The 16,318-nt window shown below is 34.3% G+C and overlaps 1 protein-coding gene across 3 annotated transcripts in view; it reads right to left on the reverse strand.

Moving 5' to 3' along the window:
* STXBP5 (syntaxin binding protein 5) overlaps nucleotides 1-16,318 on the reverse strand; it is a 95,894-nt gene that overhangs the window by 14,490 nt on the left and 65,086 nt on the right. Inside the window, exons 18-21 of one of the 3 annotated variants that reach the window (XM_080342778.1) lie at nucleotides 15,920-16,071; nucleotides 9,908-9,973; nucleotides 6,248-6,307; nucleotides 6,104-6,151 (exon numbers count right to left, since the gene is read on the reverse strand). In XM_080342778.1, the coding sequence (XP_080198904.1) occupies nucleotides 6,104-6,151; nucleotides 6,248-6,307; nucleotides 9,908-9,973; nucleotides 15,920-16,071 (326 nt within the window). The remainder of the gene's footprint in view (nucleotides 1-6,103; nucleotides 6,152-6,247; nucleotides 6,308-9,907; nucleotides 9,974-15,919; nucleotides 16,072-16,318) is intronic. The other 2 variants (XM_080342779.1, XM_080342780.1) reach the window with 2 other exon arrangements.

Here is a 16,318-nt window from a genome sequence, read left to right on the forward strand (position 1 = left end):
GCTAGTCATCTGAATAGTTGAACAGTTTTATTCCTGTCATACATTATAAAAATTTGAAAATAAGACTCCAGAAATAATCTAATTTCCTTCATGTGTCAATGTTACAAAGTATGCCCTATTTAAATTAAATTGAAATTACTTACTCTCAGATTGAAATTCTAGTCACTAACTTATTTAGTGTAGGTTGAAACTGGAAAGCTACATGTTTTCTACCTTCATCCTTGCATCTGCCTAGCTTAATGGTGAGGCGAAAACTCATCTGAATGAAGTTTCTGCCAAGGGTTGTGTTTTTTTGGTTTTGTTTTGTTGTCTTCCCCCACCCCCCCCCAACAAGATCAGCTCCTGTTTCTGGTCAGAGCTCAGCTCAGTGTTTTTAACAGAAAAACACTAGTACAAAACATCACCAGTGACCAGGAGCCCATCTTATTGCTGTCAGCTTGAACTTAAAACAGCTTGAAAAGAGATCATGAAACCCCATCTGGAATTGCAAATTGAAGGATGGGTGTTTCTCATCATAAGACTTGTTTTCTGTGTTAGACAGGTAAACCATAAAAGCTGAGATACTGAACAAAAGCTCAGGTATGGACACAAATAATTTGAGTTATTTTTGGCTTTTCACAGCTTTTACCATGTGTGAATACTAGCAATGATTAGTTAACTTAGTCACTTTGAAGACTAGAATGGTCACTTTTGGCTTTTCAAATAGAAATGTTTAATGGGCAATTTTAATAACTGAGAAAAATGACAAAAAAAAAAGTACTAGGTAACATAGCAGGTAACAACAAGTACAGGTAAATGTGTTGGATTCTAAGAGTCAATCCACAATTTTATCTTTTTTATTCCTTAGTGAAAGGCCAGCTGTGTGAACTAGCTGGATAAGGCAAAACAAATTTGTCAAGACATCATTTTCTATGAACAGTGAATGATGCCTCATTAATGGGACAAGAGGATACATGAATTGTTAAGAATGTAATTGCTAGAAATTGTGAATTAATGTGCTACACAGGAAAAAAAAAAAATCACATTTCAAAACATAATATGCCAAAGCCTTCTATAATTCAAAAGTAAATAGGAAAGAAGAATCTATTTAAATAGCAGTAGTGCCATCTTGTGTTTAAAGAATAAAGTGGCTAAAGATGCAATAAGAAAATACGAATATTTCACCTGCTATGCTGTTTTTAAATGGTACTTAGTATAAAAACACCTGCTTGTATTCATATCTGGCTTATGGTTTACAACACTTTTGGAAAATTCAGTTTTGCTATGCCTCAGATGAAAACCAGCAACATGCTAGACAACTACAATATAAAAGATATACATCTGAGAAATGGAAGAGACCTGCTGGACATCTACAGAGAGAGGGCTCAATGTCAGGCATTTTACTGCAGTCACACAACAGGGCAAAGGCGATGGTGGCTGCTCCTGCTGGGGCTGGCTGAGCTCAAGCACCAGCTCTCATATCAGTTTAATACTTCTCCTGGAGGAGGTGGCAGCTGAAGCATTTACAGCCAAGACAAACCTTCAGCTGGTGTGAGAAAAGGAGACAGATCAAGGAGCTGTTTTGCTCTTCCTGCCACGCTGCTACTCAAGGCAACAACTACTATTTTGCTTGTGTTTATACCTATATTTAATACTCCTCTAAATTATAAAACCTAGAGTCATACACAGGCACATATATATTCTTTCTATTGCTAACAAATATAATCAAGCATCATATAAAGGTATGATATTGGAGACTTGTCCAAAACCAACACTTGGGATTCTTGGAGATTTCTCATAGATCAGGCTTGAGGGGGCAGGTGTTAAAATATGAAGAGTTACCTTGGCACAGTGTGTTATATTTCAGCATAGGAGGGTCAACCAATTCAATGAAGAAAACCTGAAGGCTGAGACATGACTGAACTATCAACAGAAAGCTGTAACTTAACAGTAATAGTAACATTTTACTTGCAGTGGGTTATCCTGAGCTGATACTTTACCATGTATGGCACATCAGTTTGAAAGCTATAGAGCAGGGGTGTCCAACTCAATTTCACCAGGGGCCACATCAGCCTTGTGCTTGCCTTGAAAGGGTAGAATGTAATTTTAGGACTGTACATTTATACAGTGAAATTTGAGTTGGACACTCCTGCATATAGAGTGATTTCTAATCCATTCCCTACGTAAGGAAGCAGTCTAAGCCCTTTAAAATACCTAAAGATTATAAAGGAAACAAGTACCTTGGTGTTTTGGTAGACAACAAAATTTTACATGAAGCTCATTTCATTTAACATTTCATGAGTTTAGAAATTTTTTTAGACAAAGTTCCCAAATTTTTCTCAATTTGACAACTACATAGAAGTGGTAGATTTACATTACCAGTTTCAAGATGTTTAAAGAATTGAATATTGTAACCACTGACAGTAAAATAGAGAAATACATTATCAGTGCTGAAATCTCTAAATTACATATATAAATAATAAAATTACTTTAAAAGATAATGTATTAAAAGATGTACTTGATCTATCCAATATTAGATCAAAGTATGAAAAATGCATTGGAAGAAGCAGTCTTACTCTGGCATTAGGGTGAATGAGTACTTATTATGAGCATCTTAAGATTTTATTCCATGAAATCAGCATTAACAGTCAGTGACTTTAGCACTGTTTGAAAAATTTATGAGTACACTTAGAATGTAACAAACGTGAGAAACCTTACGTTAATAGTAACACCAAGGACTATAGAAATTTGGAATTAAAGCTGTTCTGCTTAGATATGCCTACTAATATTGTTTGCAATTCCTTATACATTTTAAAACTGCAGAAAATAAATGCATTTTCCTGAAAATTATTTGACATGTAGCCTACTGAAATAGTTAGTGAAGGTCTTAGAGTCTATAATATTTTGCAAGCACTTTTACTAAAGCTTCTTCCATTCATGGATGTTACAATACCTCTTCACCTCTGACCTGATTTGTAGCTATACATTTAATTGCATAAATCTCTTCATACCAAATAATTAATTGAGTATGGGTAACAAAACAGCTCAAGATTTTGCTTTCAGTGAAGCTGGATCACAATGACTTTCTGTAAAAATGACATGGCATTAGAAATTAAAGGCTACCTAACAATTCTTCCTCCTGTAAGGTCACCTACATTTAGTAGACTTCTCTGTACTATCCCACAGCACATTCATACTGTCAAACATTTGCCATTCCTAAGACAAACAGCTGCTTTTAATAATGACCACAGTACTTTCTATAATTTCTAGAAACAGTTCGTTAAATCAAGTATCTCCATATATCCAAGGCAACAGCAGCTTTTCCAAAGATCACCTCTGATGCAAATAAAAGGAAAATTCGACCCAAAAGCAACATATTCACAATAGGTCTTTAACTTGAGTTACTACCCATTCCTTAGCACAAAACACTCACAAATGAGGATTTAGAAAAAAGAGAAGACTAACTGATCTTAACAGTATATATACAGCAATGCTGGAGTGTTGGTGCATGAAATATTTACATTTTGTTTTATTTATACTATCGTGCCATCTTAGATGGTTTTTGATCCTTTAACAAAGCAAGAATCCTCATTTAATACTGTCACTAATGATAGAAATCTGTAGAAATGAAGATGCCTCTACATAAGTTTTCAGTAAGAGCCAGTTGACATTGGCTTCCTATTTCTAAAGGCATATGTATTACGTTACCAACTGACAGCTCTACCACTGAAGCAAAATTACTTTTCACTTTGCAAGCAGGGTCCCCTTACTCAGTGTTCCCATGGGACAAAAACCACAGGAATGATGTTAAGAGCAACTGAAATTATCAATGTAAATAATGCTTGTTCTGTTTCACAATCTATTTGACAGGTTATTTTACACATCGTCAAAGACTGGAAAGAACTTCAATTGATGGCACTAAATGCCAGTGCAAAGAATGACAGCCATGCTACATACATCAAATTCATCCATGTGAAGACAGCTGATGGTAAACAATGTTTCATACAACATGGTCAAGCTAATGACAGTAAATAGCACATTTTACATAACCCATTGTCCATTCACATTTAGTTGGCAAGACAGTTTAAAACAATGAAATGCAAAACCATGCAACTATTAACACCAAAGAAGAGGTGTTTGACTTATGTGGAGGAGTTTAGAATGTAAGTTCAGGAAGTGCCATGCAGACTAAACATGCTAGATAAGGTAAAGAAAATGCAGCAGTGAAAAAAAAACAAACAACCAAACCCTTAAAACACAAAACATTCAGTACATGGCATTAAACCACTCAAAACTCTAACAGAATGCAAGTAACTAAATTTCTTTAAATTCCCAGTGACTGCACAAGATACATAAATCACAGTACTGGCCGACTGGGAGACTTTTATGAGTTACACATCAAATGCCTTACTGTCTCAATTAACTCTATGTTTAACTTACACCCTGAAGAACCCGTTACTTGTAAATAGATGGTTTGCTTTTTCAGCTATGAAAAACATCCACAATACTTTCAGTTGAAAGGCTTCAAGCTGAAACAGATGTCAATAGTTCTACAGAACTGTAATTAGCATGTTTTATTAATACCATAACATTACTCTTTGAAAAAAAGTGAAAAAGTAATGAAGTCACATTCAAACAAACTATGTTTTTTTGCACAAGATAGGTGGTCTTAAGGTCAGAAAAGGCTGCACTGAGACAGAAGGGAAACATTTTCTCATGAACAGGCATTGATATAACATGAACAAGATTAAATGTTGTTTTTCTCAGATGAACTAAGCATTAGTTTCTAGGTAGCCTGAATTTCCTTTAGGAGATTATATTAATCAATATTCATGTAAATGATACTCTTTTTAATGACAGATGAATTGACATGGTATACTGTCGACAGTCATTTGCTTTCTTGAATTATATTTTGGTTTCCAGTGCCTCAGAACTTATATTCCCTAACATTTCTGTTATCACTGCAAGGACGTCTCAACCTAGTACTGAGAAAGGGCATGTTCTTGCTCTTCCTCACTCAGTACCTCAGATTCCAAAGACGACTTCATCATCATACTCTTATTTATCCCACTGAATTTCGAATTATTTATCTTCTTACTTACTGAACTACAATAAAAGGCATTAATGGTTTAAGAAAAAAGTTAAATTGCCAAACAGCAAATCAAAGGGATACTACAGGAAAATAAATCTCTTCCTCCTTAGTCTTAAACCTATGGTTCAATACAACCTATGAAATAGTAATTTAACAAACAGTTTTACTATATAATGTAGTTTCAACATTTTGATCTGACTAAAGGGATAAAATGAAATCCTCCTGCAATGATGTACTAAATGAAAACAAAATGAACCATGAACACAATAATTCTGAAATGAAAATAACCTCATCCCAGTTAAGGAAGGAGAGTCCCTTTCCCAAAATTAAATCAGTCTTTCATCTTCATTTATTTAATAACCCCATTGTCAGAAGCAGAGTTAATTTCAATCCAAGCATTAAAGGGTTCAATCTACATGCATACAACATATTCCAAAGCAATTTCGTTGCCAAATTGTTAAGATACAAGTCTGGAGCCGGTATGGTGTCATGTCATTGTTGGATGCCGAAAAGTAAATACAGTTCTGGAACAGTAAGCGGACATACTTATACATATGACCAAGTTCTCTTCCAGATGATTAAAGGAAAACACGATACTACCTCTATTTTGACCATAGTCATATGGAAATTTGACGATATGGCTATGAATGCAGCACACGAAAGAAAGAAATTGAATCATCCACATGTTCTCAGTGAGAGCATACCTTTGCAAAAGAAGTGGAATAATGTTGTGACTTGCATAGACTGAACTCCTAGTACAGATTAGAATTTCACCCATCCAGAAAACAGAGAGGTTCAGTTGTAAAATCAGAGAATTTAAACCACCAATATCCTTTATTTTTATTACAATGATTGTACCCAGTGTATTTAGTACAGAAGCAGCCCATAGAATTGCCAATTAGCGTAAAGAATGAAGAATTAATAACTTAATGCATTGAAATTTGAAAATTTTTTTTTTTTTTTTTTTGCTGCTGGGTTAGTGTTGCATAGAGTAAGGCACTGGAACAGAGCAGAATTTTTTCTAGTTCCTACCTATGTCATTGGCTACCATCTTGGAAATCTTTCTGCTTTTGGTCTTCACTGGAAATAATATTTTAATAAAAAAGATCAATCTAAGTATAACAAAGGATGATCTAGAGAAAAAAAATAAGACTATAGAAAAGAAAAATACTGTACCCTTTTCTATAAAATTATTCATTTTTTGATCATCATCAGAATTGCTTGGTGAACCAGAACCTATGAGTGAAGACAGAATGAAATGGATATACAAACATTTATCTTTGACAAGAAACTAATGTATTAATACATGCTTTGAGTTTAAGGAAGATGCAAGATGTATTAAAACACCAACTACTGATACTGGCATTCTCTGTACCTGTACTAGATAGTATAAAGTGCAAATTATTTTGGTATGATGGGAATTCTGACATATTGAGATTAATCACAAAAACTATGACAAACTACAACGTTGAACAGTGCAGCAAGTTTATTGCTAGAAATGTTCCCCTCATTGAATAAATGTTTGCATTGAATAACTAGATTGTGTCAGGAAATGTTCCCCTCATTGAATAAATGTTTGCATTGAATAACTAGATTGTGTCAGGAACCATGATTAGGGCATCAAAGATTAACCTAAATCATGTTTCAAAGAACAATGCCGTAACAATAAACTCAAGCTGTTTTGTTTTGTTTTTCCAATACAGTAAGTCACTGTTGGGCCACCATTCTTAAACTATTTTGCAGACAATTCAGAGCCAATGCTGCCACCTGCAATTATTCTGAATTCTTAGTACTGAAAAAACAGCAGTGGCTATAGCCCACAATGTGAGGTTTACCATTGTCATGAAATTAGAACACAGTTGAACTAAAAAATGTCAAATTTAATTGGATTGTATATTGTGGAAGTGTAAAATAAGAATGGAATGCAAACACTGACATTTGTGAACACAAAAACTTGACAGTTTGCAGTGCTGTACAATGTTTTATGGGTCAGATAAAAGCTCCCAAAGCCTAACCTTATTATCTTTTAACTTCCGTAGAAAAAACAGGAGCTAAAGTTATCATTTCTCTAGCATTTTCACAGTATTTCTATAGCTCTGTGTTATTAAAACTGTAAGATACTCTAACTTGTACAGTCCTATTCACAGTCCTCTCAACTGTATAACCACCCACTGGAGGAGGCTGATGAAAGTTGGATTCCACTCCTCTTCACCTGGGCATGGAGAGGTAGAAGAGATGGAAGATTTGGATCACTTGAGCAAAAGCAGAGCAGCCCCAACAGTGGCTAGTTTGTTTTACAGATCTCTCCATAACAGTCAAAGCCAATAACGTGCTCAATTGCCAATCCCATCCTCCAGTCTTAAAGCTAATAACAAGCAAATGTTTCGGGCTAGTGTATTTTCCTCTTAACTAGAATGCCTCTAGACTGAAAATTTTATTAAAATCTCTCATCTGTACTACATCTCAAGCTCACCAATACTGTGCAGCTGCTTTCTCCAAAATGTCATCTCTTATCTTGGAAAAGAGAATGTTGTTTTCAAAATTCTTTCCAGTCTTGTGGCTCTTGCCCAGAAAAGATATAAAAGTTAATCCAAACCTAAGGAACTGCAGCTCTTCCCTCTTCAAACACCAGCAAATGGTTTCTGTATTAGGGAAGTGCCTCCCTCCAAGCACCTTTCTCAAATGCAAACTGGAGAAGCCTGCCAGGAACCTCATCTCACTCGCCAAGAGCTGGGAGGAGAGGACAGAACCAAGGGAAGCAAGGCACAGCCTGAGCTCATTATTTCAAGATTCTATTTTACAGGGGAAAGCAATAATGATTTTTTCCCCTCCATCTTTTGTCCACTCCCTATTTTTGGTACTTTAGACTTACTTCTCTTTAGTACTGTGCATATACCTAAGACATTCTATACTCTTTCACAGAACACTCTGCTATCCAAGCTTCTAGATTTTACTCTAATATGAACTAACTTCAAAATAGTCTTCTCAAATAGTCAATGCATAAATTTGAGCTTGATTTCTACCTCCGCAGGGTTAGGAATTTCCCCCTAATTCTGTTTCCTTTTAAAAAATTTGAATCCATCTATTCTAAATTGCCCCCTCTCTCAATTTTCTTAAAGAAATATCCAGATGGCATTCATTTTTAACCTACTTCAGCTAACACAACTGAGACAATAGTGATGGAGGTCATTATTAAAGATAGGATTTTTCCTTATAAAACCTTTATTTTCACCTTTGGGCTTGCTTTCATCGCACTGTTAGTGGAAACAGTGAATTGAGTTTCTCTCCAAATTCTGACCATAAACCCTCTAATTCAAATTAAATAATGTTTTAAAAGTTTTAGCAGTACCAGTTGGAAGTGGTTTGGGCTCACATTTGAGTGATACTAGAGGAAGGTGGGGAAAAAAGGACACAGATTAAGGGCTACAACACATTAGCTGTTCATGCACATACTTTATAGCAGTCTATCAGAAGCTAACCTTAGGCTGGACTTCAAGTAAGAATTATCATCAGTCTCCTCAATATGGACAGAGAAAATAATCCACCAGAATGGCAGCACTGCACAGCAAGTTATTAATAGACACTGGTCTTGATATTTAAAAGTGAGACAGCAAAGTTGCACTTTATCCTAAACACCACAAAAAAACATGCCTGCATTAAAAAATGATGCTGAATGTGACAACTTCAGCATGCCAATGCTTAGCATCACACAGGTCTGTCATGAAATCACATCTTCAGTGAAGACTTTCAATCAAAATTGCCAGCCAGATTTTGCTTTTATTTTAAGTTTGCTCTAAGTAAGGGTTAGAAAAAAGGGAAATGACATTGACTGATCCAGATGAGAGTTTTGCAGAATTTAAAATTAACATCAAAAGACAGCAGTTGTCAAATCAGAAATTAAAATTTATGTTAAAGTTTCTACTAGAGCTACAAACACGACATTTTGCTTTGTTATGCTTTCAACTTAGCTTTGAAAGATACAGGTTACAATAGAAAAGGAATCTATCATTACATTCTTATTTTCATTACCATTTTGCACTACATTCCAAAGAGTACACATACTAGTTTAGGTACTGAGTAAACCTGTAATTTTGTCCTTTTTTCTAACTTGAGTACAGCTTTCAATGAAGCAGATTAAATGACCTATTACTTAATAAATTCTCTCAGAGTAGGTGAAGATAAATTTTTTAGCTACTACATCAAATATTAATCTTGAATACTATATTGACACGTACTAGTAAGTTATTTATTTGGCCATAGCCTCAACTAGTCAATATTAAACAAAATATTAAATCGTATTACATATTACTAAAGCTTTCATTTAAAACAGTCACATGCAGTAGTGGCAAGTAATAAAAAGAAAAAAAGAAGAGAGAGTGTTACTTGGTAAGGATTCAGTTTCTAAAGACCTCAAATTCCAAAGAAAAATAGTAGTTTACCACTTATGAGGATGCAGAAGCGAACTAGGTCTTTTTACATAAATAATCTTTACCACTTTTGAGGACTCTGAAACACAGACACATGAACTGTTACAGGAATTTGTGCATCTCTAAATGTTTCAAAATTCCATTGTGCAGTATGTTCCCTGAAGCATAAATATTTCAGATTATCTCTCTTCTCACTCATCTTCATGACACAGTCCTATTGCATCTCTTAAATCAGCCTTGTTTTAAAAATGCAGTTGTGTAACACAGCAAAATTTATGACAGCCCAAACACTTAGTAAGAGATAACAGGTTTTATATAATTACTTAACTAGTAAATGTTGACTTAAAGCATGCCATCTTCTGGACAAATAAGAAGCTTAAGACTGAAGATCAGAGAAAGTTATGATTACCTGAAGTGGGTGATTTGCAGCGATCTTCTGGTACCACGGCACCTTCATTAATATCACAAAGACCTGCTGGAACACAAAACCAGTGTGTAATAAATAAAGCTGCTATTTTATCTTTTTTTTTCCCACTGCACTTAGGAATTTCATTTATTTTTAGCCACAAAGCAGCCAGTTGTGATTGAATTAATGTATAACTTTTTTTAAAAAATTTGGACATTACCCACAGTGTCTGTAGTCACTTCTTCCTACTGAAATTTTCTTTACAAAATCCACCATATTTTCAGCAAGACAGACTTATCAGAACAGTTAATTATTTACATCCTACAGATATATAAGAAATATCACCTTTGCTTTGAAAAACCTAGCATTATATTAAAAGTTCAATTGCAAAAGACAGATGAAAAAAGATCTTTAAGAATTACAAGCATGTGTGCAGTATGATGTGTAAAACACAGTGCCCTTTTTCAAATTACTTTCCCACTGTTACAGTGATAAGCTTTGTATTTGCTGATGCATTGCTAAGTCCACTTTACAGCAAAACTCCTTACTGATATTCCTTACAGAATTTAGGTTCTAGGGTGTTTATGGATATGTTCTTCCTTGTATGGAGGAATGTCACTAAATTTTAACAATATCGTAATCTTATGATTTGAATAACTGCAGTATGTTCATAGAATGGTTTGGGCTGGAAGGGACCCTAGATATCACCTTGTCCCAACCCCCACTGCCACAGGCAGGGACACCTCCCACAAAACAGGCTGCTCAAAGCCCCATCCAACCTGGCCTTGAACACTGCCATTTTCCTTTTTGACAATAAATTGCAGTCATAATTGCCTAAAATTGAGAAAAGTGCATTTTATTGATATTTTAAGGCTAATAACTCATCTTTAGATTTATAAAATAAAGTTTCCTTCAGAAACTTCATTAGGTGATACTAATGCAAACAAGCTTGTAATACTTAGTAGAAGTTAAGGATATTTGTTAAAACGAAAGGTTTTTGCATGCACACAAATATTTCAAATAGTCAAAAAGCCTGAAAGGTGTAATGGTAATAGCTAAGGCAATAAAGGCTTACAGATGCAAAGCCTGCCTATACAGCTGCATTCTACACATTCACTAGGGAATTTGTAAACATCCACTAACAAGACAACAATAAAAAAAAGGGAACAGCGCTACTCTTCCATCAAAGCTTTAGAATTTCCAAATGCTAATACAGTAGTTAATAATTTAAAGGAAAAATGTTCTCCTGAAATATATTAGTGTGGAACACATTAAAAGTATATTGCATTCACAGTTTCATTTATGCAAAGTATATTTTTTAAAAGAGTACTAAGAGCATGTACAGCTTGAACCTCTAAACTCAGTGACTAGGATTGATGTGAAATTATCAAATGACCATAAGGCTTGGTTAAGCCTATGCTTAACAACAGTCCAGGAACCAATTTCAACTCCAAAATGTATGGCAAAATCCCAGGTGGAAGCTATATCTTTCTAATACACAGGAGAAAGAACAAAGCAATTTATTTATCTGTCATTAAGTCAATGAGCACTATGAGATAATTGTGGTATATATTCTCCAACAAAGTGTGATTTGACCTCTGAAAGCACCAGAGTTTTAAACATTCATGAGTGTCTAAATGTTTTGTATTAGACCAGGTCGTGTAAAAAGATTTTTCAGAAATCCAGGTGCTGCTCTCCCAACAAGCAACACAAATTTTAGAGAGTAGCAGTACTACAGGACAGAAACCTGTACTGTGCTTTCAGAAATAGTTGTGTTTCCAGATCATGCTCCTTTGGGAGCCAAACTCTACAAATCAAACACACAGTTCAGGAAATTAATTTTGTCTTCCCCAGAAAAATTTAAATTATTTATCTTCACAGGAAGAGTTTAACTTCTCACACTAGTTTTCCTATGAAAACTAAAATCCTGCATTGACAAGAATAGTCTTTAGCCAAGAATGAAGTCACACACCTGCATGCTTGATTTCATTGTGAGAAGTCTTGAGGCTATAATTTGATTAATATACATCTTCACAAATAACTCATATCAACTGATCCACAGAGAACCCCTAGAACATTCTCTCATCATAAACCTATACAAAAACTTCATGCATTAGTTAAGATCTATCCCACTAAAGAGTGTGATTTATGACATGAGAGTTTACAGTCTAGCTACTGTAGGAAGTCTCATCTCTAAATGCTGCTTTAAGACAGGAATCTGAATTTCTTTCTGTAGAAAAAAATAAGATGACAGAAACATACATATTCTTGCAACACAAGCCAAGGGAAGATCTTGCGCTTTTTAAGAACTGTGTTAAATTTTCAATTGGTTGACTGACGACATGTAATTTAAATTATAAATATGTAAGCAGATACTGATGATGTATTAAATAGACAGTTTACGCTAGAGCATACAGAATAGGAGGGTTCTTAAGGAGGAAGGATCAAATTCTGCTGTATATTTTAGGCAAAACCTATGGAAGTGGTTGAGTAAAAGCAAATGTTTTTCTACTCCCTTCTATATTAAAATAATTTATTTTTTTGTTCTGCCAATCTTTGGATACAATGGACAATAACAATATGCTGTTGTGTTCCATGCTGTCTGAACCTGAACTTAATATAACTAATGAAGAACTTGTGTGAATGCATGCAGAAGATACTATGATTTTTTTTTAAGATACATTGTGGCTTTCTCAAAGAGAATGGGAAATGCAGTTTCTCTAAAACAACCACATTACATGCACACTTTTTCTAGAAAGATTTTATGAATCAAGTACTAATACTCCCTGAAGGTCATTAGAGCTGTACAGTAGTTGAAAATGTCTTATTCTTAGAAAAAATAATTTTGAAGTATTGAAATACAAGGGTTTTAAAGACAAAGAATTCAATGAAGGCATATCTTTTAAATCAAAGCCAAGGAAGCACAAATTCTTTGCATCTTTGAAGACACTAAACACAGGTATTAATGTCCAAGAAAGGGAGAAGGCAAAATCCAAAAGTATTCTGACTCTTACAGCTCCAACCCTATCAGTATAGCACAGGATTGTTCTTTAATATAACAGACTTCTTATTTGTGGAAAATTACACAGCAATAATGTTTTATTGTTTAAGCTACTGAACTCTGAGTAACACATATTGAAAGAACTACAAATAATGGTAAATATGTCTCTCTATAGAAAGTATTTTAATTTTTTAAAAAGACTGTAGCTCCAGCTAATCAAGATACTGAGGGGATGATGGAGGGAAAGAGAGTTAGCTACATGCTTAATCAATAAACTCTTTCATACAAAACTTGTTTTACTTTATTCTTAAATAGTCCAGGTAAATTCAGCTTTACAATCATTGGCTTCAGAAACCAGTTTTGGGACTTCTGCCCATCTTTTGTTTCCCTTCACAATAATACATCAGCGGCTCATCCTGGTTTTCAGTTCTGTATCATCTTAATGCAGAGGCATTTCTTTTATGCCTAGCTCCCTTTCTCCCTTGGCAGATTGAAGACTATACAGAAAACAATATTTGGCTATGGAGCCTACCATCTGAAACGTAGTTTTTTTTTCTTGTTGAGTGAGACAAAACCAGCAGAACTAAGAGACTTTAGATTGTGGTCCAATTTTTTTTTTTTTTTTTTTTTAAATAACTCCAGGTCATTCTTCTTTCAGCTTAGTTCTATTTTACTCTCTTTCAATTAAAAAATACCTACCTCTGCCCAAGGGCTAGAGAAAACCAGCATCCTAAGGAAATGAACAAAGTTATGCTTAAAAAAAAAAAAAAAAAAAATCAGCTTTACATTCTCCAAATTCTTGGATGTCATGGATGATGGAATCAGTCAGAGAAGCCCTGATGGGCTACCTCCCTTGGACAGGTGCCTGAACTTCAAAACTGCTTGGAAACCCCACAGGGCTGCGCAACACTGACACCTTCACTTGGAATCCCTACACACAACATCTTCGTAGAAGTAAATTTTCATTTGTACTAGACAAATCAATAGCAAATCTTTTACAATGTTAATAATTACAGTCTAACATTAGAGTTCTGAAGCTTTTTCTGCCAGAAGGGGTACCAAGCAAGGGAAGCTTCTAGCCTTAGATCGCAAAACGACACTAACTCTGGTGAGTAAGATTTTGGATCTGTAGACAGCAGTAACTTCTGAGACAGGATCTCCTTTTCATTTTGATACTTATTTAAAATGACAAAACACAGAGACTACTATGTTTGTTTTTTTTTCTTCAAGTTTCTTTTAAAGATGCCATGAAAAAGAAATACAATAGATGTGCAACGGATTAAAAAACTGTTTCTAAATGTAAAACAAGTACTTAAAATGGACTAACAAAAATATTTATGGGAAGTGAAAAAGTAAAAAAAAAAATTCAGATGTTAAAAAAATATTTTATTGCCATGAGATGACTTACTTATATAAGAGGTGCGAAGCTTTTTCACAGACTCTGAATATAAGTTAGAAAGGCCGCACATGCAAGAAGCCACAGTCAGCATACCTTTATGAAGCAATGAGAAAAGGAAAGACGGAGACACTAACAGTACATTTGAGACAGAAAAGCCAGCACAATAAGTTGTACAATCAGTTTTATAAAATGCTTTTGCCATGCAGATAATTAGTATTAACACGTGAGATGAGAAAAGAAATACATGATTTCATGTAAGAGTTATATTCATAATTTAAAAGGACTTCATTCACGAACATCTTAGAGAGAGCTGTAACTCAAGAGTTATGTGAATCCAATACATTAAAATAACAAAAGGCAAGGAAATAAAGAAAGTTGTGTTTAACATTCCAAAAGGCAGTTTATCTAAAATTTAGATTCTAAATGCATGAAGCAGAAATCAAGCCCTCCCAAGAGAAATTAACACAGTCAACCAGTAAGGTTATTTCTTTCTCTCATGTAAAGTAATATTTTATTAAATATTTTCTTATAACTAATAAAACTTTATCTGACAGGATACCAACTGTGTATGTTCTCCTCTATGTTAACGATTTTTAGACCAGGTTCCTGAACTGAAATAAGCTGATTGGTGCTAACTGCATCTTCCTCAAACCAATGATCTAATAAAATGCATCTTAGAGCATTCATTTCAATTTGAATAAAAGATTACCTAAAGAACTTACCTGGACTTTAATCTGGATCTCAAAATAAAGCCATCCATGCTAGGAAATAAACTGTTCAGAAAACTTATGCTCTAGCAAATAAATACTAATATGGGACAGCAGTGACATTATTTATCATTCTATCTTTAGCTGTTTTCCAAATAAAAGTATCCTTTACATAACAAGGAGAAAATAACTTAAAAATACTAAATTTTCCTTTTGGGAATAAAAAGCTTGGAATTTTGACTGAAAAGTCACTTTCCTCCTCAGTTGCAAAGAAACACCCTTCTTCACTATATTTTTACTTCAAAGTCCTTTTTTCAAAAAATGTTTATTTAGCCACTTTGTATTTGGAAGCTTATTTGGGTAATTTAAATCACAGGCTTCCTCTCAAGCATAACGTAACAGCATACACAACATAACAAGCTTTAACTTATCAGGGACATTCCTAGTCAAAGTATGAAATAAGAAGCCAAAGGATCGCAGTAGATACACCTGCTATTTGCAAAGATTAATGGGTTTATACAAGCATGTGATATGGGTACTAGTTTTATCAGGAATACCAGGGATACTTCTACTACTTCATTCTGTGTTATTAAGTTAAAATCTTTTAAACTGCATAAATCCATTGTGCATTTATACTTATATCTATTCACACAGATATATTTTCCCATCTGCTTTTTCTTAAAACATACATTACACTGAAAAATAAGTATCAATCATCAGTAGATTCTAGTAAGCAACAATTTTGAAGGAAACATGAAGTAACAAACCTGCAATAGTGACAGATCAAGAAGAATGGATTATACCACAATGGAGAAAAAGATGCTTGTATTCAAAGAATATACACTAATAGCCCAGATAAGCTCAGAAAAAAAGGCACAGTTGGTTAAAACATGGTTTGGGTCACTCACCTCCAGATGGTTGCCGAGTTTTTCGGGGAGATCTTGGCTCCCTGCGATAAGGATCATTGGAGCCATACAGTTCAATAGTGCCTAGATTCAAGAGCACTGTCTTCTGGAGGTAATCAACCATGGCAATACCGTTACAGTTTCCAAAAACTACTCTGGAAAAAGAAGTGGAAAGAAAAGATAGTGCTAATTAAATATTGGTAAGGTCTTATATCAGTGTTTGTTGTTGTTTGCAATTTAAGACTTCTTCATTTTTATCAATTACTCTAAATTTCACATATTTATAAATTACTATGTTAGAATGCTTATTTGTTCTCTTGTAAAGAAACATGATACTGAATAGAACAAAACACTGTCATTGTATTTGCCAACTGATCTGACAGAGCCTTAAATGACACTTAT

Source organism: Nesoenas mayeri, assembly GCF_963082525.1.
Source record: "Nesoenas mayeri genome assembly, chromosome: 3".
Lineage (NCBI taxonomy): Eukaryota > Metazoa > Chordata > Aves > Columbiformes > Columbidae > Nesoenas > Nesoenas mayeri.